Source organism: Mesitornis unicolor, unplaced genomic scaffold (assembly GCF_000695765.1).
Source record: "Mesitornis unicolor isolate BGI_N332 unplaced genomic scaffold, ASM69576v1 scaffold28169, whole genome shotgun sequence".
NCBI classification, from domain to species: domain Eukaryota; kingdom Metazoa; phylum Chordata; class Aves; order Mesitornithiformes; family Mesitornithidae; genus Mesitornis; species Mesitornis unicolor.
The window spans coordinates 3,794-31,012 of NW_010209740.1; the positions used below are offsets into that span (position 1 = coordinate 3,794).

Consider the following 27,219-nt stretch of genomic DNA (forward strand, 5'->3'; position numbering starts at 1 on the left):
TTTAACATCTCCCAAGAACATTTAATGATATCTTGAAAGAAACTAAAGAAGTGCAAACTGACTGCAAAGGGACACAAATGGAAAAACTAAGTGTGTTGTGTGTTTCCAGGCACCTTATTTGCCTAACTAAACTTCACATCTTAAGTTCTGAATTGCCGTAGATACACTCTTGACAGACTCTCCTGTGGGATTTAAGTCAAGTAGCTTTGCAAAACTGATTTTGCCATAGAAATTTTTGTCTGCAAGTCTGGCGCTCTTCCAGAAACAGAAGCAGTCCTAACAGACCATGAAGCCTACAGCAAAAGTAAGCATGGTATGGTGCTGAGGTCACTGCAATTTCAGACACTTCTCAGCCCTTTACATCACTTCTTTCCAAAATGGCAGCAACAACCTGAAGATTTCTTCTGCCAAGTCTATAATATCTCCAAATCCACATGACGAACATCAGGATTTCGTTGCTGGAATTAAAAAAAAATATAGAAAATATCCAAAAACATTTTTGCACATGGATACAAATAATGTGTTTCTGGTATGATGCTGGCAACTGGGTAACAAATCCCCTCTTCTGGTAACACAGGAACTATTTTAAAATGAGGAACAGGTTAAACAAAGATTGCTCATACTACAAGCAATTTTGTGAAGTAGCTCTTTTGATTTTAAAAAGGTAGCTAGTTTTTATATAAAACTGTTCAAATAAAACTTTCTTGAAGTGATACATATTTATGTTTAACACACACTTTCCTGAATAGTGAATAAGATTGCTGAAATAATTTGTTCTATGCCACTGAAGCTATTTATAAAGCTTCAAAATAGGGTTTTCTATTAAGAAATATGCATATTCTGATATTTTAAAAGTACATTATCATCATTACACGGATTGTAAAATCCATGAGAGGTTTATTGAAAGTCACCAACTTCAAAGTCATCCAGCATATTTAGAAAAGCATATTCAACAGCAACACAATCACTGAAATCCTTCCCTATACCAAAAACCACTATTTGTGTTCATACAATATTTAAGTCATGATCCTGCTCCTCAAAAACCATGAAGAACTGGATCTACTGATACAATTAAACTCAAAAAATATTATTTTTATTTTTAAAACGCCACCACTCTAGGGATAGAAAATTAAACTAGAGTATTTCTCAAAAATAATAGGCAAGGACAGACATGTTCTTGAGCTGTGTCTCCTGATGACTGGAAAAGGCAGTCATGACAGGACTGTATTTGTCTGGTAGTCAGTATAGTTCTGCATTCATTCCAGAAACAGTAAGATTAACAGCCACAATATAATTATAAAATTAAAAATGGAAACAACCCTTTGTTGCATCAACCAAAGAATATTTAAATCTCAGAATGAAAAAAGTAGTTAGAAAGTTATGACAGGCTTATAAAAGAAGTAAACACTGTACTGCTTCAACAAGAGCAAAAACTGTTGAGTAAAGCCCTCATCACACACTGATATCATCTTTGATACAATGCTAAGTACCACACTTAAAATAAAAATAAAAATAAAAATTGAAATTTGCTTCTTTACAACCAAAACAGAATTCAACAGCTTGTAAGTAACCTGACATTCTGAGAATACAGTAACAAAGACACAATCAAGTCTCATTTCATTAAAATACTGTAGTATAAAATTGAACAAAATAAGTAACAGATCACTGCCAAACGGTTTGTTACTGCTCAGAACTCAGGTAATGATAGTACAGCAGGAAAACTTGCATTAGGGTTATCAACATCTTCCTCTGTCTCATATTTACAAACAAAATCCCAAGAAGTAGGAGCAGTAATATTGTTTAAAATGTACTACAGAGTAAGCAATCCCTAACAAGCAGCTAAATTTTACCTTTAAGTCCTTCTCAAGTCTGTCTACTTCAGCACCCAATGTGTCAATGATATTCTCCCCATGCTTAAGCATGAAGGCTTCTAACTCTTCAAGGGTTTTTACTTGTTGAATTTCCTAAGAAAAAAAAATCAAATTTAAGAGGTTGAGATTAGGAAAAGAAAAGAAAGGAAGAACGCTACAGAGGGTCTTGATGTATTTAAGTCCAGGGGAAAAAAAAAGTTACACTTTTCAGTTTTTGCTATTTCTTTTCAAAGCATCATCTGTTCTGATGTCTCAAAGACACAGAAGAGTAGTATCTATTCAATGAAAACAGCTGGCTTACCATTACATCTGCACTTGATATAAAACTTTCTTCTATTTTAATGGATTTTCCCCTTTATTTTCCAAATAACTTCAGAGATTTTCATTCATTTTCTAGTAGTTTCTTGGGTATCCCTTGCTTACAGCAAGGCACAGCAGAGTACCCCTAGGTACTCTTTCCTCATATATTCTTGCTATTCCATTACACTGCTTACTCTGGGCATCACATTACCGACTCATCTGAAAATCCACAAGGATGACTATGACTGCTGCTGTCAACACAGCTTCTCCATAATATCAAAAAACTCTAAGACAGTCAATAAGAACTCAGACTAGGAGACCTACAGCATACAAGACTGAAGGAATGAGGTTAGGGAAGACAGGATGCTATGCTCCCTTTCTCCAAAAAAACACAGACACCAGAAGCATCAAAGCAGGTATTACAGCACTGTCACAAGCCTTCCTTAGAGGTCTCACACCAAGAACTCAGTTGGCCAGAAGCCATTTGTCCTGTAGGATCTCAGCGATAGTTTAGGTGATGCAGCTGCAGAATGCTTAGGATAAACAGGTTATTGCTAACAGTGTAATTATTAAATAGCTAGTTATTCTTGTGTATACAACTACAACACAACATCAATTTCTTTCATGCCCCCATTACTCTAAAACTGAAGAAGAAAAATGTAATTGAGTGAGCTTAGAAATTTCAACCACAATAGCCTATGACTATGATCTGGGCAAGTCTAACAAGAAAAAGAAACTTAGATTCATCTGTATGACAACATTTCAAAAAATACTTCACAACTTTAGAAAGAGTAATGTTGATAACAATGCTAGTTGAATGGGCTAGTTATCTGGGAAACCTATATATCAAAAGGCAAGCACTATGTCTGCCCTTGACTTTGGGTGGCTGAGCCCTGCTGAAAGCAGCTATCCTTCAACAAGAGTGTCATAGCTGACACGAGGTTACTACATGAAACTACAATGACCTGCATAAGAAACAGTTGCTGACCTAGGAACAATGAGGAAGAACTTTCCCAATAATACCAGTTGGAAGAACCAGCAAACATTGTATGCAATCACCAAAGGGTACAGAGAGTAAGGAACAAAAGCTAACAAAGACTTTGGGGGGAAAAAAAAAAGTTTATTGAATGGCTGCAACAGCAAAGCAAATGAGACTTGGCAATATAAAACCAAGCAAACCTGCAGTGCCTCAGATGTACAAGCTGACAGCGCTCTTTCATCTCAAAATTGTATTAAACAGAAATCCAGTACATGAACAGATCACTTATTGCACTATATAACACACTAAGATTCTTATTCTGTCATTAAAGGGCGATACTTTTTACAAACTGGGACATCAACTAATCGTTTCAAAAACTGCAGGAATTTAAATGTAAACTCATAACTTCTAAGTTGTGTTTAACAGGCAGATGTAGAACGCAGACATCTGACATCTACTTTTTATTTTTAAAGGGTAGAAAAGAAAGAAATCTTGTAGGTACAAAAGTAAATGTATACACAAGTAAAGGAAGTTGCTGGTGAAAATGGGTAAGCAAGAAAAACATTTTGCTCACTTAAAACTCTCCTTGTAAATTTAGGTAAATTACTCTTTACTTCATACTTTGTAGCTTTGTCATGGAGAATTTACTGAAAGCAGTTTTGCATTTCTATATTGAAAAGAGGGATTAAGAAAAACTCATCTGAGCTAAAAATCCAAAATCAGAGATAAACACTTAAGGGTGGTAAATTGTTAAACACTATCAAAATGCTAAGTTGTGATGCAAGCAATCCATAGTCAAGCATATTCTGAATGGCAGGATCTGTAAACCGTAACACTGCATTTTCAGAAGCCATTAAAAAAATCCCACCCTCCTACCCAGGCCCTGCTCAACCCAGAAGTGGCTCAATTTCAACAGCACATAACATGACTCCATGTACAGATATTTAACACACTAACACAAAGTAAAAACATCCGTCATACTTAAAAATGAAGTAGAATCTATCTCACCTACTTGAAAATCTTGGGTTTAGATATAATTGAAATTTGAAAGTAAATATCAAATACTGGAAGTTACAAAATCATTTTGTTAAACATACTTGTAGCAGCTGTTCAATGTCTTGTTTCTCCAGGTAAGAACGAGTAACAACCCGTCCATCAAAGTCTACTTCTGCCTTGAATCTCACTTTGCTCATTCCCATGTCTGTAGCTTTAACATCATGAATTGCTCTGAAACACATAATTTTTAAAGAAAATTTAGAACAATGCAAAACAAACAACTAGCTACTTAGAATTCTGATGTTAGCAATATCATCACAGTAACTTGTGTAATTTTAAAAGGCCACTGCCTTTGACTTAATATATCCTCATTTTGTCACCACAGACTTCCATTAAATACTGATTTATATTTAACCAGTTACATCCACAGGTATCTGCTACACCGACACAAGTATCCTGCATCTATAAAGGGCTCGCTACAATAAAAGACAGACAACAAGAAGCATCGCAGATTTAGAACTAGACTAATTGTATTTAAAAAAAGTCCCACAATAGAAGTGAGAAATTTCCTATTCCGAGTTGAACTTTCAAGTTCAACTAATTTGCTACTGCACAGAAGTTTTTGTGCATACACATATGCATGCATTTATTTAAAAAAATCTTTTAGTACCCTAAATTCTGAGGTAAGGAACAATAATCAATTCCCAATTACTGAATAATCAATAACCAATTACTGAAAGCACACGTTGCAATCAAAGAAGTGTCCTTTCCTAGGTAACTACAATTTGAAAAGGCATGACCTTTTGGAGACTTTTCTATTCAAAGTGACATTTGATATAAGAACAAGATACAGATTTTGTGTTTGTAAGTAATTTTTGATGGTACTGAATTACTGATCATGAGTAATCACAATAGAGTTGCTTGCAAACATTGAAAAACGTGTATTTATTTAAAGGTTCCTAATAAATGCTAGAACAAAAATGTTGCAATATGTTAATATTTTGGACATATGAAGACTTCTATTTTTCTATAGTTCAGTTTTGTTCCAGTTTGTTAGACAAACTCCATGATGCATGAATAGAGGTAATAAACAAAAAGTCCTCTTTCTCAAGCATTAGATATGAAGCAAAGTTAGGACCTAGACATACCATGGTACATTTCAACAGTGAAATAAATATAATATAAATAGTCCCTTTTTCTTTTCCTAATTAGATGAACACAAACTTAGTTTATCTTTAAAGCAGAGCAGAATTTAAAAGTGCCACTCCAGCATAAGTTTTCACATTTTTCCATCAAGGACAGAAAAAAAGCAAAGACTAAAGACTTTTGAGATTTATGGAACATAAAACTCAAAAGATTCATTTTTTTTTAATTCTGACATTTCTAAAACAAAACAGCAAAACAAGTATCTGAGGTCAACTATAAAATATTCCCAAAACAGAAAAATGCAACCTCAACAGTTTAAATTCTAACACAAAATTTAAATTCAGCAATAAAGCTCACTTGAAAGTACTAAACTTTTTTTGCCATTGACTTTACCAAGTTGTGCAATTTCACAGCATCTTTAAAATTAGTGTGCCCTTTGTCTTAAGCAATTTTACTCTTCTCAAGTAGAAATGTTTCCTCTCATCTGAGTGTTTTTTAATTAAAACTAACTACTTTGGAAGGTATAGATTTTGGAAGCAGCCTGTTACAGGGAACAGCCTTCAAAGAACAGGAGGCAAAAATTTGTGGTAGTCACAGGAAATGTTTATGGAAGCTTTCTTGTAATATTCATGATAGAGGAGGGGTAATGTTAAGCACATCAGAAAAGAAACAGAACACGAACTAAATATAAAGACACCAAAAAATACATCTTAGTAAACATTTAAGCAGTTTAGAAGAACCACCATCAGCTTACTGGTAGAAATAAAGAATTTCCAGCTCCAACCAAATTTACACAGCTACTCCGTGGGAAGCTACTGAATCAAAACAGTATTAACTGGAGTAACCTAATAACTGGCATCAAACTGCCTCCTCACACAAGAGGGTATTTAAGATAACGGATGTGGTTCAATGAGGGTTATGGAAGAGAATTTGAATTCATGTGATTCAAAAATGCTAAGATGTATCAGGTGCCTATCAGAGCTAAGCGAGAAGATAACAGGAGATATCTGAGGTTCTCATTAAGCAGTAACCTGAGAAAATTCAGTGGAATGATGCATATTCTGTAAATGTGAAGGAAAAAAAAAAAACAGAGTATCTTTCTGCTTACAATCTGTCCAGGAAAGATAAGACAGAGAGTCAGGAGGAGAAAAATCACAAATAATTCAAAAAAACAAATGTGCATCCTAAAACAAGTTACAAAACCTTCTTACGGAAGCTTCTGGATGGCTAGTAGACACCGTCAATTCAAACTAGGGAAAAGAGTAAGTTTCACATTAAAGAATCGTTTGTCAGAGGATGTAAAGTTACTGGCTTTGAGCCATCAGTCAACATACTATTCCCCCCCCCCAAACTAGCATGACAGATTTTTCAGCACACCACCACCAAAATTACCCAGTAGCTGTTACAATGAAGTAAAAAATAAAAGATGAAACTGTCACTAAGAATAGTTTATGTCTAGGGATCTGTGATTTCATTCCATGAGAATAGAAACAGGACAGTCTGTACATCATGTATTTTATTTCACAGTTCTGAAAGCTTAATCTCCTACACTTCAATTAAGCTGAACACAAGACAGATTTAGACACCAAAGGTGTGAATGAGAGTTAAGAATGGAACGTTTGTGTAGCAAAAAGTAAAACAAAGTAATTTTCCAGCTGAGAACAACTCTGACTGAAAGCCCATTCTGGACTGCAAATTAAATAAGGGCTATAACTAGAAATTACCAAGCAAAAAGGAAAAAAAAGGGAAGTAAATGGCCATGAGCATAAGAAAGAAATTATGAAGTCCAATAAACTGATAAGAGAAGCATAAAAAAAAAGCATTGTCTGTGATAAAAACCAACATTTTTTAAGTATAGCAGAAACAAAGGATAACCTGGAAACAAGCCTGCTACTGCATGGTAAATGGTAAAATTGTTATCAATGACACAGAATAGGCAGAAACAAGCAATAAGTGTTGTTTTCTTGATCTACAAAAACCACAATATATTAGCACAACAAAGCATTTCTCTATTAGTAGCAGAGAAGCATAGTGGATATTGAAAAGAAAAAGTTCTTCTAATTCAGCAGGCTCCATAACCCACTCAAGAGTAAAAAGAACTAAGAAAACTGTGAAGGTAAATTAATTTTTCATCCTGCAATACTGATGAGAATTAAAAAAAAAAAATAGAAGATTAACAACATTAACGACACTGTGTCAAAATTTAAGAATAGCAAATAAGGCAATCCATTTAACTTCACCTGACAACCCAAGGCAAAACAGTGAAAAAGGTGGGGGAAAAATAATATATTAAGAGCATTAATTTCAATCCTTAAGGTTTTAGGGAATGTAAGTCTTGTCAAATCACCTCTGTAAAAATATTAAAGATTTAGCTGGAAAAATTATCAACAGCACAGATATTATGTATTTTAGTAGTACAGAACTTAGTACTGACTGATAAATCAAATACTTTATAATTAGCAGTGGAACATGATGTTCAGGCAAGCTACTGCTGGAATAGTAAGTTAAGTGGTTGTGGTGGTGGTGATGGAGGAACAGGAATCAGAACCTCTGGATCCTTTGGTCAATTTGGATCTAATATATCTTCTGATGAAAACTAAATGATTCCTTAATATATCTCCTTTGTATCTGGCAGAACATTTGAAAATAAATGCTGCAAACCCTCCCTGAAAGAACAAGGGAGGACTGGTTCTGGGAAGCAGCAACTGCAAAAAGATTGCCCTGGCAACTTCAGCCTGACAACTGAAGACCCTGAAAGGTTGAAATAAAGAGAGCAAATATTAGTCACAGCGGCAGAAGTAGACCAGTACACAGGAGCTTTTTCTTTTACATTTGGTGTCAGTAGGGGAAAAAAAAACTAAATTGGATATACTACTATACAACCCCATTTATGAAAATAAGAGAGTGTGAACATTCAAGAAAATGCTGAAACTCTTAAAAGCCCTAAACTATGTTGATGAAAATGTACAAGACGCCTTCTGAAGAAATACTTGATGCTAAAAGACTTCCTCATTTCACAATAAAAAGGCAAAAACAAACCAAACAAAAAAACCTAACTAATCAAAAGTTGGAGTAAGAAAAGAGAGTAGTTCTTCCCCCAAAAAAAGTACATCTCAGAGAATTCTGAGATCAAGACCATGTCTTATTGAAAGATGTAAGTATTAGGGGTGTTACAAGAAGAACATGATGAAAGAAAGTGTGAGCTCAAGGAAATCAAAGCAGAATGATCCATTACATTAAGAGATCACCCAATACAGCATGCATACAGAAGGTCCTGCAAAGAGTGTTATAAGAAGTACTTAAATGTGTTTCAGCCTCTAACCTTAAGATAAACACACAGTTTCTTACTGTTTGCTTTTTGTTTTAATCTTTATGCTTTTTTAAAATTAATTTACTTTTTGTTTTAAAAAATGTTTACAGTGAGGAGGAGATGAACTAAGTCTGCTAGGTTGAGAAGTTACAGCCATCTACAAAATAGAACCAAATAAAAAATGTTGCTTGGGGTAGGAGAAATTTTATTATTCCAGCTTGGGACAAGCGAAAGCCACTCGTACACTTTGGAAAAAGAGAACTACAGAAGTCACGTACAAATACCATGCGAACTCACCTACTCTAACACAGCACTGTTGATACATGCTCCACCATTCAGACTAATCCAGGGCCACCACAAGTCCTTTAGCGGAGTTTAGTTACTGACATGTGAAAATTCTAAAACAACCCTATTCCAAAACAGGAATTTTATTTAGCTTCTAGAATGAAAGGTATGTTATGTTGTTCAGACCTGTTACTTGCAACTGAGGTGATGCAACTCTCAATTAACTCTGGAAAACTTGAAAGAAACTAATGGGTTGGGGTTTTTTCCCCTCCAGAGCTCAGTGATGACTACAAATTTTAAAAGCTCTAAAATATTCCAGCCGATTTAGATCGAACTCTATTCCTGAGTAAAGATTACGAAGAAAACAAAAAGGGTTTTCCTTCTAAATCAAGGTTAATAGGGTTAAACTAAAATAGCTCCTTAAGAAGCATTTAATTCACAATTACAATGAGCTGCAAGTTTATTTCACTGCAAATTGCAGATTTCCAAAGAAAGAAATTAGCATTGAGAAAGCATCTAACATGCAGACTCTATTACATCATAACACTACTGCAGCACTTCACTGCCAACTGCTACAGAATTCCAGACACCAAATATTAACAGTAACAGAATTGAAATATTTAAATGCTAAGAAACTAAAAGCAATATTACAGTATCATTTAAGTGCTTGCATTTCATGCATTTGAAAATAGTTCTAAGTTTGTGATGGCCTTCTCATTAAGTCATTGTCAACTCCTGTAACTAATGTAACTGTTAAAAGCATATTTGCAATTTTATTTCAGTTTTGGAACATCTAAGAGGTAGGAGTATTCACTTACTGACATTTTTAGCATAGTAATATAAGTTAGTAATAATTAAGATTCTAAAATCTTAATACAGAAGAATCCACCCTAAAAATAAACAATCTCACCAGATTTGTCTTATTTAAAGTGCTTGAACTGTTTTTTCCAAATGTTATTTCCCTGCTTTTTGTTGTTCCTAGTAGGGATGGAGTAGCAAAGATTCTTACCTTACCACAGCATCACTTTCCAGTAACTCGGTGAGTCGCTGCAGTTGTTCAGGTTGAATGGATCGTCCCAGTAGTGCTTCTGTGTTCGTGTAGATTAGAAATGCTGACACAGTTCCTAACAAAGTTCCAACACCTAGAGATCCCAGACTGTCATAATAAGGGTTTCCTAAACAAGACACATCAAATTAGTTTCACAGAGTATTTCTAAAACAGCAGATAATTCAGTCTTCACATTGAAATGAGTACATAGTTCTGGGGGTTTTTTTGGGGTTTGTTTTTGTTTTTTTTTTCTTTTTGGTGGGATTTTTTGGTTTGGTTTGGTTTTGGTTTGTGTTTTTTTTAATGCATCAGCAATTCTTTCCTACTGAAGAACAAGTTGAATCTGGAAAAAAATAAGTTATCTTAAGACAACCTCAAGACCCTCCTCTGTCCCTCAGCCACTCCTGTCTCCTGTAGGACTAATAAATGACCAACTTCTTGTCAGTTATTTGGGTTTCTGTGTATAGATTTACTTTTATTAATATAAAATTATATACACCTAAACACAGGTAGTGTCTTAACACTTAACTCAAAAACTTTTAAGTATCAGCCATTTCTAGAATACAGTGCTTCTACAGTAAGTTTTAAGCATGTATTCATTCCTACTCAGATTTGCAGAAACAGTAATATGTTTTTAACTTTATGAAGGAAACTAGAGATGGAATAAAAACAGACTTCAATATCAAAAAATAAAACTTGCAATTAACTCAATAGAAACCACAAAGCAACAAAATTATTTTTCTAGGTCTAGGTGATCCTCCTCTGGCAGGGGAGTTGGACTAGATGATCTTTCGAGGTCCCTTCCCACTCCTAATATTCTGTGATTCTGTGGAAATTATCATATTTCCTTTTTTAAACAACTGAAAAGCCAATACTGAAAAAGAGACAAATAATCAATCTTCTCTCTCTAGAAAACTTAACTGTGCAGCAAAGACAGACTTTGAACCAGTTGCCATACAGATCACCCCACCTATATGAGTTAGGTTTGCCAGACTGTTCAGGAACAGCTACCGTAATCTGAAGATAACACTAATACCACAACTATGAAAAGGAAGGGAAGAACTGCTTCCTTAAATTCTCCTCACATGCACATGGAGCTGCACACCACTGAGTAAGGAAGCTCAAATCATGTAATCCCACCATGGCACAAAGTGATTTATATAACTGACTACAATAAATATACATTTAGTAAAAACTACCTTAGTTTGTACGACAAAATAGCTCAAACGGTAGGTAGATCCACCTGCATGTACTCTTTCAAGCTTAAACCCACCAATAATAGACATATTAAAAAACCAAACAAACCAATCTTTTTTTTTTTAAGTATTTTCAACTCAAACTACTAGAAATTAGATCAGAGAACAGTATAAACCTCCAGAAGCTTACACAGTACAAGTATCAGGAAAAGAGCAGAGATGTATTTAAATTAACCAATATAAACTTAATATGCTTTGTGTTCATATCATGCACAGCAGGAAATTCACATCCTGCTTACCTCAGTTTTAGGCAGAATTTTACCTGTTAAAGAAGTCAGACCCATACAGGTAGCAGCTATGGCCACACTCAGAACTGCAGCAGCATCCTCCAGTAACACTACATTTGTACTAGGATCACGACTTTGCACAACTGTATATGTAACAAAAAAAGAAGTTACATTACTTTGGAAAGCTTAGCTTTACTACATTATGCACAGTAGTAACATCAACAACTTAAGAGAAAAATTTCCATAAGTATAAAGGTGTAAACTCAATTTTTGCATGTGCACACACTTCTGAAAGCACTCATAAATACACAGAACAAGCCCTGTGCCAACTATAGAAGCTTTTCCAAAATGTTTGAAAAATTTTAAGGGGCATTTTTCCTGAAAAATGCAGGTGGTTTAGTAGAAGCATTTAAGCAGTGTTACTTAAATCAACAGGTTTTGACTTAATTTGAAAAATGTATTTGTTACTAGAAAAGAGATCAATAAAGCAAGGTGAAAGGGAAAGGGAGAGGGAGAACACACAAAATTGTTTATATCATTATGCAAATACAGATAAATAAAGTCTGTTTCACATGACCACATACCATATTGATAAAATGACAGACCCTTGGCTCGAGCACTTCTGCGGATTTCATTGATAGCAACAAGAAGGGTAGCTGAAACAACACCAAAGTAGTTGCTGAAAATGGTTACAGGCAAAAATACTTGTTTCCATTTTGAAGAGGGAACTTTTCCTTATATTACAGCCACAGATCATCAAGAAAGCTCTGATTATTGACAATGAATAATGACAAAGCATAAAGCTAGCTTCTTTTCTACCTGCCTCCCATACAGATTGGAATAGTTACATTCACTGTTCGTTTAACCCCAAAAAGTCATTCTACGTATACTTTCCAAATGATGTGTTCTTCAACTTCTTATTTTATATACAGATAAGAAAAAAATGTTTCCCACTTTTTTTTTATTTACAAGTATTTGCAACAGAGCCCAAAAAAATATTGTATAAGCAAGCACCAATTATTACTGTAATTACTCACATTGTACTCTTAGAGATTACAAATACTTATATAGAAATATTTCTTGAAACTGCATACCTCCTTCGGATACCAATGACCCTGCTAAAATGCAGTAAGCCTGTATGAAAAAAAAAAGTTATATGCATATCTGTACAGATCGCTTCACCACAGACTATCTAAACACAGCACTCCAGAACCACATTGCCCACTCTGTCATGTAGCTGTCCCTAAACAGAAGGCAACCAAAGATATTGCAATATATTGCAAAATAGGAAAGAATCTTGGGAGGCATGAAGGATTTAAAGAAGAGCTCATTTTGCTATATGACCAGCTACAGTTTAACAAGATTTTTTTTCTGAAAATACATTCACATTAAGGATGGTTTGAGTGAATTGTGTTGGGATTCAAACTGACTCAGAAAGTGAATTTCAGACTGTGCCATTACTTTCTATTAAGTCACCAGTGTTAGATACAATATTAAACAGGAATAGCTTACCCAGAGAAGAGATTCTATAGGATGAGGGTGGAGTAAACCCATGATCCCATGATACCAAGAAAGTCCTGCACCCATCATGAAAATGCCCACCCCACTAATCAGGGAGGCAATATAGCGCATGTTTGTGAAACCATACCTAGATGAAAACAAAGAAAGTGATTTAGGAAAGTAAGATTCTACATATCTGCAAACACATCTACAAGTTTTTTTTCCCATTAATTTTTACATGTCTTAAATTATAATCATATGACTGGGCACCTATTTAAGACAAAGCTGCTAAATCCAACCTAATCCAAGGGAAAAAAAGAGTCACCTGGAAAAGGATACACACAAGGATATCAAGCACAGAGATTTTTCTAATTCGTTTTTAAACAAGCTATTTACGCAACTGTATTAGCTGCTGTGCAGAGACTGAGGATTTTACTACTGAAAAAAAAAACCTAACAAAAAACCCCCAAACAGCATTCATGTCAATTTTACATTTTATTGAAATGCTACTTCTGAATGAAAACTCTAGCCTTATAGGCAGCCAGTCTACTTATTTTATAACACTAACTTAAAGGTAATAAAATTTGTGACATCTTTTAAGTAGTTCAGCTAACTACAGACATTCAACACTTGCAGTTTCTATGAGCAGTGGGAAGAGCTAAAGCAGTATTAAAAGGTATTTATTCCTTTTTTTGGTATTAACTGCCACTACAAACAGTACATTTCTTTAGCAACATTTAAATATGAATAGTACAAACAACTGTATTGAAGAAGGAAAAAAAGAGAGAAGGGAAGGAGACACAACAAATATTTAGACAAATTTAAGATTAAAACATCTGTCAAATTACCTGATGCTCTTGATGAAGAAAAGCTTAACTAATTCTGTAAATTAGATGTATTGTGAACTAGTGCTTACAGTATGAGCACTTGACCAAAAACAAAGTGTAAAGCAGGTCAACACCAAGAAAATATTATGAAGAGTATAGCTTCTAATTTTCATGAAGTTGTAAGAACTTATCAGTAATATCCCTATCATTCAGGAAGAAAAACCCAAACAAAACCAGAGTATTTTAAGTCAAGCACATGTCCTTGGGATACCAGTAAGTGCCTTGCAGAAAAGCACTTTGTTGAAAACAGGGAGAGGACAGTATTTTTTATTTTAAAAAAAAAAATCGTCATTCACACGACAGTGTTTAAAAATAAATTTATCCATTGGAAGAAGTAGAAAAGCCCAAAATAACATCAAGAAATAATGCAAATTAAAACAATATACATCAAAAAGCATACCACCAAAAAAAACCCCATCATGAAATATAACATGCATCAAGCCATTGAAACTAAAACTTCTGCAGTTTGGAAAAAATCCCTTTTCTTATTTCATCTAATGTAAAATAAGAAAAAACACATTTCAGAAATTATATTAAACAGCAGACTAATAAATGACACACAAACAAGAATTGATCTTATTCCTATGTATAATTACCAAAATCATTATTTACTCAAAAAGCTTACGGATGACTAGGGTCAGGTGTCCTTGCAGACTGACTGATGCCCAGAGCTAGCAATGCCTATTTACGACAAAAGGAAAAAAACTTTGTTAAAAAAAAAAAAAAATCAACTGTGCCCTAGTCCTCCTAAATAAAATACCATTTTCATTTCTCTGGTGTTTACTATTTAGACAGTTTACACAAACTAAGGAACACTAGTAGACTGAATTATTGCTTTCAAGTGTAATACAACTATTATAAGTATCTACTTTTATTCCTGAAAAATTATTACAAGTGTTAACTTAAACAGAATGGAAAAAATACTCACCTGGTTGCATGTGTCTGCTAAAGAATGTATGGCTTCTGAAAACATGCTAGCAGAACCTGTGTAAACCCAAGCAAGTAGCTTAAAGAAAAAATTCAACCCATTTCTGAAAAGAAAGAGAAATAAGGTCAAGAACAACAGAGTATTTGGTCTTTAATATTTTCAGCAAAATCACAAGTGTGGTGAAACCAAATATCAGATCATTAGAGACCGTACTTTAATAAACTGTTTAGTCTGAGCAACTTCAAAAACTTTGTTCTCTGATCAGAGATATAGTCTATCCCTCATCTCTATATATTGATGAATGTATTTACCTAAACTCTCTCCCACCAACAATGAAAAAAGAAATCTATTAAGCTCAGTTACAGAGACATAGGTATCTTTAGCTTGAATATACAGGCTGTTCTCGTTTCCAGGACAATAAAAATAAATTGTTTTATACTTACATAAACAAAACATTTATTTTTTCAAACTTACATGCAAATAGCTACCATTACCACCTTCCCTGGTCCCTTGAAAAACATAGCTGCTGCACTGGAGCGTGGCTACATAAAGAAATAAGAGATTATAAAAATAAAATAACCAAATCTTGACCGCATGAAGGACCTACCATACAAATTATTAAATAAAAATTTTGCATTGCCCTGTACTGATAAAGTGAAGTCCTTGAAGCCTACTAATTTACTACTGAATGCTCACTAACTGCAATTGGGTCTTACACATTTCTACAAATGGATGGCTATAAAAAAGATAAACAACGAACACAGCCTGCAGTAGGGGCCACTGCAACCATAAGGACAGGGGCCAACTGTGCAGCAAAAAGATTAAGAAATCAGTCTACCATAGCAGGGCATGTGAATCTAGGGAATGGGTCTGCTTAAGGAAAGAGGAAGGACAAGTAGGGCATAGAGCAAAGCGTTAGTGTTTCAGTTTTTTGTCTTTGTTTTTTTGTCTTAAGAAATCTATTTAATTTCTTTAACAATATATTGTTATATATAACAAAAGTTATACATATATATACAATATATTGTATATAACAATATATTTACTATACATGTTTATAGGCTGTAGATGAAATCACAAATACAGCTGTAATTTTGTTAACATGAAGACAATTCATAAAAAATCTTACTGGTGGATTACACTGCCACAGTAGGAAACCATTTAAACTGACATCATAACATTTCCAACTGAATTACAATCAGAGATAAATCTGGTATATTACAGTGCAAGTAAGTCTTCCAATAATACCCCATTATGCAACCACTTCACAACTCTTTTCTTCAAAGGGTGTCATAGTGTCATTGTGTCATTAAAGTCAAAAACTTTAAAAATATCTCTTACCTTAGTATTTCCAAAGAACTCCTTGTATTCCCTCAACAGCCTTTGGTTTCTAAATAGATCTGCAAGACAAAATTGTTATCGTGAATACTTATTAGCAACCAGTAGTTTCAGGAACTGAAGCCTATTTCTTTTTTTTATGCAGCAGCCAGCTTATAGAAAGAGCTACATGGTCTATCTCGTTTTGGGAAAAACTCCTCTCCTGGTACTGTTAATCAGAAACACAGTTATATGCTCAGGCAAAATGCCAAGTACAATTTGTCGTGATCCTATACATGACTGCCATTTCTACTAACAAAGGATGACACACAAAGGGGAAAAACTCAAAATATGCTGTAACACATCCAGGCATTCTGCTACCCGCCTCCTGCCCCTTAACCAAGGAGGGGAGGAGGAAGGATGTTTCAAAGCAAGTCTCTTAACATCACTATTTTTTCATTAACTAATGATGTTCAGTAACTTCAAAATAAACATTGATGTACTACAGTATCTAGAAGCTGTAGTACTAGATTCTCCCCTACAAAGTTATACAAAATACATTATACACAATAATTTACTAAATACTAAAACAGCCAGTGGAGTACAAGGATAGTCCGTAAAAAAAGGGAGTTACCACTTCAAGTGCACAATGTTTCAGTGTACTATTATGACTGAGCAGTATTTTTTTTTAAATCTTTTTATTATGTCCAATAATTATTCTGCAGGTCATTAAAATTTTTTGAATCTACTGACTGCACTCAGTATAAACACTTACAGGTACCTTTCAAGTGCCTGCAAGCTCTAGTCATTTTACTAGGAAGGTGTTGCAGTGGCACAACTGTTTCAAAAAAAAAATAAAAATTACAAGACCTCTAACTTTAAGGTGCATAATTGGAATAACGACCTTGAAGCAACATTGCCTCGTATGATTTTAAGTAACTAGACATATCAAAATCCATTACAAAGTACTGATTTGACTGTAGTTGTAATTGATAATACCAGCATGGATGACAACAATAACTTTAAGCAAGAAGATGATTTGGGAGTGTGTCCTGGTTTTGCTAGGACTGAATTGCAGAATCCCTTTTAATGCTTCAGTCAGAGCTGGATTTCTAAGAAAACTGCAGCCTTTGCTTTAATGAACACTATTTGGAGCTTTGGTGAGGATTAAATTGATACCTGATGAAGCTGTGTTTTCCTTATGAACTTCGTGTGTTTAGATGTTTGCCAGGTTAAACCACAACAGGGTGCTTCCCCTCTTCCTTTACAAAGGCAAACTGAATTAATTTCAGAGGAAAAATATGAGAGTAATGATATCGTATCAAGATTAAGATTGGTTTTAAGCCTTTTCAAAATTACCAGTAAAAACTCCAATCCAAATTAAGATGGCATTTATAATCTAAGAATTGAAAGCCCTCCAAAAAACAAAGTATGACTATGGATCTCAACTGAGCACATATTCTTGCTGTATCACATAGATAAAATGAAAGTAACAGACTCTATCTGCATAGATAGTACCATGTTACTCTAACACTGTGCTATAAAACCTTATCCATAATTGCTAATTTCAGATGTGTATGTTCTCAATGAAATAACACCCTATCTAGTGTATTTCTAACAATCATACTTTATTGTTTATATTTGAAGTTATGTGAAAACTCTATACTCACTTTCTCTGTACTTGATCTCTGCCTCTTTACGTCGTTTTCTTTCTCTAGCAAGAGCCTCTGGACTACCCCAAACTTCAAGAGACCTGCAGAGAGTAAAAGTAACTCAGCAATGGTTCTATATATGCAACTTCTTTTCAGTTTGACTACATTTCTTAAAAGCAGAACATCACATCACATCATATCACATCATATCATATCATATCATATCATATCATATCATATCATATCATTCTTTCTAATAAGAAGCCACACAGACTACTTTACAGAATAAAAAGCTGGGCAAGAGGGAGCTGAGGACAAGCACTTAATCTTCGGACACATGAAACATACCCTCCAATTTTGTATGCACTCTGCAATTATTACAATAATGAGGATATAAAATGTGTTCAGACAGAAAATTAAAAACATTATTGTCCTTTCACATTGTAAACCTGACTTTTAAAAGTTTTTTTTCTCTCTCTCATATAATACATTTTAAATGATCCAAACATTTTCCTTCATAAAAATGTTCTTACTTTGCCTCTACATCTGATCTCAGGTACACAGTGAAAGTCTCAGTGTCATCATGGGGGCTTCTTCGTTTAATTTTCCTCAGCTGGTCTAAATCACTTAGGAAAGTAGACAAACAGTTTAGTGCAAGAAACAGCTCAGGTTATTCTAATCTTACTTTTATGCCTGGGTGATCTTTCACAATTTTGATACTATTAATTTGCAGTATGAAAAACCTGAAGTTTTTTTACTTGAGTCAAACACAGATACACAACGTGAAGCAAGCAATTGACCACTGAAAGCCACTGTGTTTTCCACCTTCAAAAGTCCAAATCATGTCCTCACACTATTAAATACTATACACAGAAGACAAAGTAATAAAACATCAAATAAAACACTCCGTGAGTGATCTGCATGAAAATGTTCACAAGTGCTAAACAAGAGGGTTCATGGCTTAACAGCTCTAAGTGGAAATCAGAAGTCATATAACATGAAAAGTTAAGAAATTTGCCTTCAAAACCTACATACTCAGCACAAGCTGCAAAAGGTTGGAGATAAAACTACGAGGGAGAACAAATAAATTTCCTGTGCTGAGCTACACATTAGGGCATCCACATTGAAAAGCATCAGGGATTTTTTTTTTAATACAATAGAACATTTCATTTTTAGCCCAAGCAATTATCTAGTCCATTTTTCTTTCCCCACCCTCTAGTTACTCCAGCAAAACTTTAGCTAGTTGTTCTACACAACAAGTCGGTTATGATTAAAAATACGGAAGAGGACTTAAGTATAATTTGTCACTGGATTTTCACCAAAAATCAAGTCTGGTGACACACACTACATTTAAGAACTAGGGAGAAGCAGGAGCAGCATAAGAAGTTATAAAGAAAGCTGCTAAGCCTTGAGGTCACACACATAACATGAATGGAATCTGACAGACACCTCAACTATAGCAATACTCAGTAAGACCTGCTGGCAGGCATGGCACATAGTAAAAGGCAGTAAGTATGAATCAAGCAGCAATAGTCAGGTTACAACGAACCAGATTATATTTTATGACAAATTACAGAATTTGCATATGAGGTTTCCACTGATCTTTTAGAGATGTTCACATCAAGCCACCATGAGCCCAAAATGCTGAAGAGTTATTTGCCATACCCTGCGCTATGACTAGCTGCTCTAAAGGCAGAAAACCTCCAATGAAATTTACTGTCACATAAATACAAATAAATTACTTCAAGAAGCCACTACGAAAACATACAAACTAGGTGCAAGTTCCTAATCCAGTGTAACACTGAGTAAACAAGAACTAACTTCAGCCACTTACGATTAGGTATACCACAAAAGCATTTAGAAAAAAGTTGCTGTGCAAAAATCACCCTACAATCACAATCACTTTTGAGGCACATAAGAATAAACGTTCACAATTTAAATTTCAACTCAAACCTATCATACCTGGATTTAAGACAAAACTCATTTATTGCTCTGACTCCAGTGATGAAGTTATTCTGTGTGTATTTTGGTCCATACTCTCTTTTTTTAAGGACTGCTTTCACTTAAAAACAGAAATAGACAAGTTAAATCACTCAGCAGAAACTTCAAAAGGTAATTCAAATCTAGTGTCATATCGTGATACCTCTAAGTGGACATCTGAAAAACAATGCTTGTCACCAAGACAGAAAACTTAGTGAAGAGACAGGGATGCTCTTCACCGGAGAAATAAGTTAAGAGTAGAATGATCTACCTCCAAAAATGCTACTTGCTAAGGTGCAGTTCAGGGCTCTCAAACATCCCACACACTTAACTGCCGCTGTCAGCTCCTTCTCCAACTTTGATGTCAGAGATGATGCTTGGCTACTAAAACAGCATTAAAACATAGGAAACCCTTGCCCTGCAACTTAAATGGCAACATAGAGCCCCAATTCTTTTTCTCCACCTTTCACAGATAAGATTTTTGACCTTTGCAGACCATACAGAGAACAAAAACAGACTGTACGCATCAATTTTCTCAACTATTACTTTCAAAATTAGCACACTTAATATTAGGCATTTATAACAACTAAAAATATATATCCTTTATTCAAAATAATTTGTATGTCTAGAAGATGTACTCTTGTGACATTAGATTTTCATGCACAAGGAAAAGAATACACCTATTCAGAAAAAGGATAAGCACAATTTTAAATTTATGCCATTATTTCCTGCTTGTCTGTATGTATATACATGTGAAAATGTGATTAAGTCTCTATACACTCACTTCCATTAAAAATATAAAACTCTTCTTTCAATGTGCATAACAATTACTGAAGGATATAATGTTAAAGAACACAACTGAAAACAAAAAGCTCAATTTCTCCCGGTGAGATGACCTATGAACACACACATTACCTTCCTGTCTATCACAGGACTGACAGGATTTCTATAGTTAGCTAGAAATTCTACTTAAGTCACAGAACACTTACAGAAAGATACTGCATTTAAAGAGGTTATCAACACTTTCTTCACTTCTGTCTTTACCAGCACTGTTGGGCCCCAGGCCCTAGGAACAAAAATCCAGGCTGATACCAACACAGACCCACCGTCAGTGAAGGAAGAGGTGGCATGCAAACAGGAGCTTGACACCTACACATCAATGGGTCCTGACAATACCCACCTGAGGCATTAAGAGAGTTGGCTGAAGTTGTTGCAAGGCTGCCTTCCTTGAGCATGCAAGGCATGCTTCTTTGAGAAGTCATGGAGACTGGGGACAGCCCAGAAGACTGGAAGGCGGCTAATGTCACACCCATCTACAAGAATAGGCCCATCAGTCTTACTTCAGCCCCTGGGAAAGTTGTGGAACAAATCCTCCTGAGGGCTATCACACATCAAATGAAGCATGTGATTGGGAAAAGACAGCATGGCTTCACCAAGAGCAAATCAAGCTTGATGAACCTTATTGCCTTCTATGACAAAGTAACCTGCTCAGTTGATATCAGGTGAGCAGTGGACATTGTCTACCTGGATTTCTCCAAGACCTGATACAGTTTCCCACAGCCTCCTCCTAAGGAAACCAATGCGTTATGGTCTAGACAAGTGACTGTCCAGTGGGTGGGGAGCTGGCCGACAGACCACACCCAGAGCGTGGCGATACATAGCTGCTTTTCAAACAGCCAACCTGGCACAAGTGGAGTACCATAGAGATCAATATTGGGCTTAACGTTGTTTAGTATCTCTTAAAGTCATCTGGATGATGGGATCAAATGTACCCTGATGTAGTTTGCCAATGACACCAAACCAAGTGGGGAAGTGGACACTTTGGAAGATAAAGCCACCCTGCAGAAAGACCTGGGACCTGGATAGGCTGGAAGAGTGAGCTAACAAGAACTGTATCAAGTTCAACAAAGACAAATGTAAGGTCTTGCACCTGGGAAAACATAATCCAGGAGTTCAGCACAGGCTGAGATCTATCTGGCTGGGTAGCAGCTCTGTGGAAAAGGACCTGGGGGTCCTGCTGGACAACAAGCTCAATATGAATGAACAGTGTGCTGCTGCAGCACAAGAGGAAAATTTTTCACAATGAGAACAATCAGCAATTGGAATAATCTCCTCAAGGAAGTGGTGGATTTCCCAACATTGGGCACTATTATTATTATTTCGTTGTCTGTCTAATTTATCCTATTTACCTTGTATGTTTCCCCCACATGCACTAAATGACAATAGTCCCAAAGAAACTGACAAAGTTGAAACAGACAAAAGTGTACAGAAAGCATTCAGAGAGACACTAATCTCGCCTTGCTAGTGACAAGTTATTATGATTTGTTGTTTCTTTAAAGTTGGGAAAAGACAGGAAGGAATTTTGATAAGGTTTATAGCCTGCTGAGTCACTTTCACTACTGAAAGATTTTTTTTTCTTTTGAAGGAATTTAAAGAAAAATGACAACTTCTATTTTGATAAAGTTCTTTCCATAGATAGAAGGCTAGGAGTAATCAAAAACACAGGAGTTTTTAATAGCATAATTCTCACAATAACATAATAGAAACTATCAGAGTGAAAACTGAATGAAATCAAGTCATGATAAATTAAAAACATGAAAGAAAGTTAGGCTCTTATAGTATCCACTTATTTTTTAAGCAACGTAACAAAATACAAAAGCATGTATTTACTACAGGCACAAATGGGAACATTACAGGATACAGATTAGACAGCTCGTGTGGTCAAAATATATTTAGAAGCACCACTGATTAGATTAACTCATCAGTAAGCAGGAACAGAGGAAGACTTAGGAAGATCAAGTATTCAGCTTAGCCCCATCAAGTCTGAGATGGTGAATGGACACATTTAAAAACATGCAAGGAGGAAAGACTGTGGTAACGGGTGAGAAAACAAATTAGCCTTTTTCCTGACAACGTCATCCACTTAAATGAAACAATTAAAACCACACTAAGAAAAGCGAGTAATCAGAAGGAATACCATCACATTTGATTTTTCAGGAGTCACTTGCAAACAACTGGGTATCAAACAAAGCTGATGTACAAGTGTGTTTTAAAATGTTATTCACATCGCTTGTTACACAATTGAAGAGGAACCTCAGTTTCCTTACATGTATCTTTTTTGACTACTAGCAGACAGCAGCAAAGTTTCAATACGGGAAGTATTATTTTACCTTTTACTTGGATTGGGTCCTCAAGGAAAGATTGCTTTTGACTTGCATTGCTGGTATCTTGTCCTGTAAAATAAAAATAAAGCTCACTGTAAATATGGAAGTATCTACTTTTCTTTTTAGTAAAGAGTTTGGTTGACATAACAAAATAAGAATACATCTTAATATTGCTTTCCATTCTGACAATTAAAACTTTTTCCTGGATTTCCAACATTTAAAACTCTCAAAGACAGAAATAGAAAAAATTAAATAACAAAACAAGACATTTAATATAGCATTGATCAATAAACTCCTAGCAGCTTGCAGAAGAGTATCAGCTTGCAGCATACTTCAGAAAGTATCCTGAATTTTTTTAAAAATACTTTAACAGTGTACTTATAGTTTGGGGCAAGTTTTATGTAAAATTTTAATTAGAAATATAATGAATTATATATAGTTTATGGTTGCTGATCATCTGAGTCTCATAGAGCTTTCAAGCTGTAATTAAATTTTAAGGGACTGAAGCTTTTAAACTTACAAGAAACTAGCTCCTTAAAATACATTATATTGAAACTAAAATCCACAACTTTTCTGTCACAAGCTGGAGCTAGAATGAAAACAAAGTATTTTAACTGGTTTTGAAATTTAAAGATGTGACTCAATAAAAAACCAATAAAATATAATTTACAGTACTGTTCAGTGAATCTTAGTATTTGGAAAATAATAAATTCCAGTAGTCAGTGAAATTTCTACTTACAAATCAGAGGTACTACTCAAAAATACAAATATTGCATCCTTATCTCATAAATCTCAACACAGCTTTCAGAACAAATACCTTATGATTTAACACATCAAATGAACTAACCCACTTTTTTGTGTCCTAACATGCTCTAACATTGGAGGTTTGACATTATTAATTATTAACATAATTATTAACAGAATTAAAACTGACCTTATTGAAAGTGATATTAAAAAAGTAGATTTTTCAAGCCTGTTTGTGTTAATTAGTGAGATACTCCTAGCTTAACATGCTACTCCAATTACTCAGAGGTCAGATATTCTTGAAGCTTGGACTACATAACTATCTTTTCATCAGACAATTAGTTATTGCCCTAACAGCAACTGAAGACTAAGGCTAATAACAATCCAAGAATACCTTCTTGGAAAAATAACACTTACAAATTTATGAAACTGGTCTTTTTACACAACAAATAAAGCTGGACCATAACTAACTAGCATTCCTAAACCAGTCATCCCTATCAGCTATTGTTTGACTTGAAAACAAAAGCATAAAATTCTACTGTTACTTTATTTTCTTACTTGTTTTAAAACACCAGGCAGCTCATCGGTCAATATTCAGGATAAAAACCTGCAGCTAAAATTGCTAAGCAAAAACCGAGTAGTAACTTCTTTTCAGAAACTCTGCATGCAACCATTTATGTCATTAAAAGAAATATCACTAAAACTCTTTAACAAAAGATTGGGCCATAACATTTCAGAAGGGAAAAAAAGGCATAAAGTTATTTGTCAATAAGATTTATATTTATGGACAGAGACCACACGTGGTATCCTTTTAAAGTTTACTACCTTGGCCTAGAGATTGGACAAAAATCACAGTGTATCAGTGAGAAGGAAAACAATACAGAACACTTCAATTCACAACTAGTTTTTCAGACAAGCAGAGGTTGATATGATAGAACTTTCAGGATGAATAAATTAGTATTTTCTGTACTACATAAAGAGGAAAAGCATTTCCCAAGCTCACAAAACAGGCCTAACTGTCATTAATGGCCAGCACAGGAGAGGGAGTTTTCAGATGGGGTGGGACAAGGTGGGAGCACATCTTCTGATGACAACCAACAATTACATAAACTTAAGGCAATCATGAAAGCAATAGTGCTAGATCATTTTCACATGTCCAATTTTTAACACCGGTAACCACACATTTAACCCAGAAAACACCAACAACTACAACTGACTCTACAGTCTTTCACTGTATTCAGGCAGACATTTTTCTGCCAGAATCTGGAACTCTAGCAACCATTTTCAGCTCAAGACTTTCCAAGAAACATAAACAGTCTTAAGTATCCTTTTCTAAAATCCAATGACAGACTTCAGAAACAGTATCTAATTGTTACAGTTAGAAAAACATTTAAGATGCATTTCTGTACTTCCAAAAATCAGAAAAGTAATACTCTTATCCGGCCATAGTTACTAGCTTTTAAAGACTGCTGCAAGCCTCAGGAATTTACAAGTTACTAAAGAAAGAATGAATACCTGCTAACCTGAAGAGAAGAAAATTTTCTTTAGTAGACCACATAGTTTTAGACAAAAGCACACAGAAAGGGAGCTTTCATTTTCAAAAGTATTAAGCACAGTAGTCTCCCAAACACACATCCGTGCAGTCCTACACTTAATAAGCAGAAAAAACAGAGGATGCTACAAGGGAGCAAGGACAAAACAGTTCTGAATTTCACAAGCACCTAACTAGCCCAAGATTGACAACGAAACTGAACAGCACGGAGGGTCAGGTTATGTCCATTATATCAAGTGTTCAATGTCAATGCTGTAGTTCTTACAACTGTCAGATTAGAAAGCTCTAGCAGATGAAACAGCTCAACCTTCTTTAGCAGTCATCTATAGCCTGACCTATAGAAGTCACAGGGCTCAGTATTCATGCTCATTCAATCTAGTTCATTTCACACCACAAACCTGAAGTACCACAAAAAGAATTCAAGTCAGCAAGAAAAATGGTAAAAGATAAGTAATACATTTCATTTTTTATACTTTAAACTACTTAATCCCTTCTGACATCCACATTTTATCACCTACACTTTAAATTTGATTACTCTAAACTTAAATCCTTTAAATACTGGAATGGCAAAGAAATAAATTCCAGCATTACTCTCTGCTTACACTTTCGAAATTTATATACAATGCCCACAAGCAACAAATACTAAGAATTCTGCAACCGTAATATCACACAACTGAAAAAAGAAGTTATCAATTGTTAAATACATAATGTTTTTACATTTATATAAATAATCTTTATTTTAGTTTGGTAATACCTGTCCTAGCTTTGCGCAGGGTTTCTTCAGGAGTTGATCCATTTTTATCTTCTGATCCGAGACCTTTTTTCTGGCCATTGGAGGTATAAACTCTCACTTGACTCATCAACTGCACAGGCAGACGATTGCATGGCAAAAGACAAGACAGACTTCCACTTTTCATTGAAGCCTGCCATCCTAATAAGGGGGAGAAAATAAAGATGTTTCAGACAACCATTTTGGAAGAAAAAAGAAGGAAGAGTGGTATAGCATAAGTTACGGAAAGTCAGCTTTCAAGTATGGATCTGTGCTATTTTACCCATGTTTAGGAATTACAAGATAGGAGTACACAGCAATGCTTTCACTGCTTCCCTTCAAGCATCCACTTTTAAGATTCATCCCAATATTAGGGTTTTTTCCCCAATACAATCCAGTATGCACTTTTCCTAAAGATCTCTAGATGATCTTAAGGGGGCAAAAAAAAAAAAAAGGTACAAAGCTATTTGATAAGATTAGCCTACTGATACATTAAGTCCTGTTCTACTCACACAAAACCTATAAGAAACAAGTATTGATAAAAGAATACAGACCACTACAAAACTATTAGCCAGTGTTTCCATTTCATTTCACTCTGTGTACTCTTACCGAGAAACATTGAACTGTATGCATTACACATTAAAAGCAATTTACTACAGAAATTACGTAGAAAAGCATACGTCGTATAAAACATTTTACAAAGAAGAATCTTAATTTTTGCAACATTGAAAACAGACTAATTACAAAATAAATATGTAAAAAATCTATTAAGAAATCATCCTAGGTAGGCAAGTTTCCATTTCAAAAGATGAGCCAAAAGCAGAGTTGTTTGCAGTACAGTCCAATCTGTATTATTAACCAGTTTCTTTTAGGCAGCAAACACTTTTGTGAAAGAGGGTATATAACTCCTCCAAACACAAATGCAACAAGCAAACTGTCTGCTTTGGAAAGCACTCATTAAAAGAAAAAGAAAGTTGTGCTGGTAAATCAAGTCATGCAATGTATGATTAATCATATATGAGTAACAAATATCTTAATAAAATGATAATATTTAATAAAACTGTTCATTCCATAAAATCTTTTACTTTTAATTTAGTCCTCTACAGTACAGAAGCATCTGCACATGTGGTTCATGCACTGATTTGAACCTTAGAGATGAACAATTTCACCAGAAAAGTCAGATAAGTCCTTAATAATGACTAGTTGTTGCTAATGTGACAAAAGCCCCCCCAAATCAACACAGCTTAGTGAACTTACTGATTATGACTCATAACAAACCACAATAAATTCAGGGTACAAGATGAGCAG

The 27,219-nt window shown here is 34.8% G+C and overlaps 1 protein-coding gene across 1 annotated transcript; it reads right to left on the reverse strand.

Annotated features, from left to right (window-relative positions):
- Positions 1-26,135, reverse strand: SLC30A9 (solute carrier family 30 (zinc transporter), member 9). Its single transcript, XM_010192954.1, has 17 exons — positions 25,897-26,135; positions 22,853-22,915; positions 19,665-19,764; positions 18,236-18,328; positions 17,721-17,803; positions 16,075-16,133; positions 15,208-15,275; positions 14,734-14,836; positions 14,431-14,486; positions 12,931-13,066; positions 12,513-12,552; positions 12,003-12,074; positions 11,454-11,561; positions 9,897-10,062; positions 4,248-4,377; positions 1,851-1,964; positions 1-458 (listed from the first exon to the last, which is right to left on the reverse strand). Exons 1-17 carry the CDS (start codon positions 26,057-26,059, stop codon positions 414-416), a joined length of 1,599 nt encoding a protein of 532 aa, XP_010191256.1. The 5' UTR covers positions 26,060-26,135; the 3' UTR covers positions 1-413.
- Positions 26,136-27,219: the final 1,084 nt, after the last annotated feature.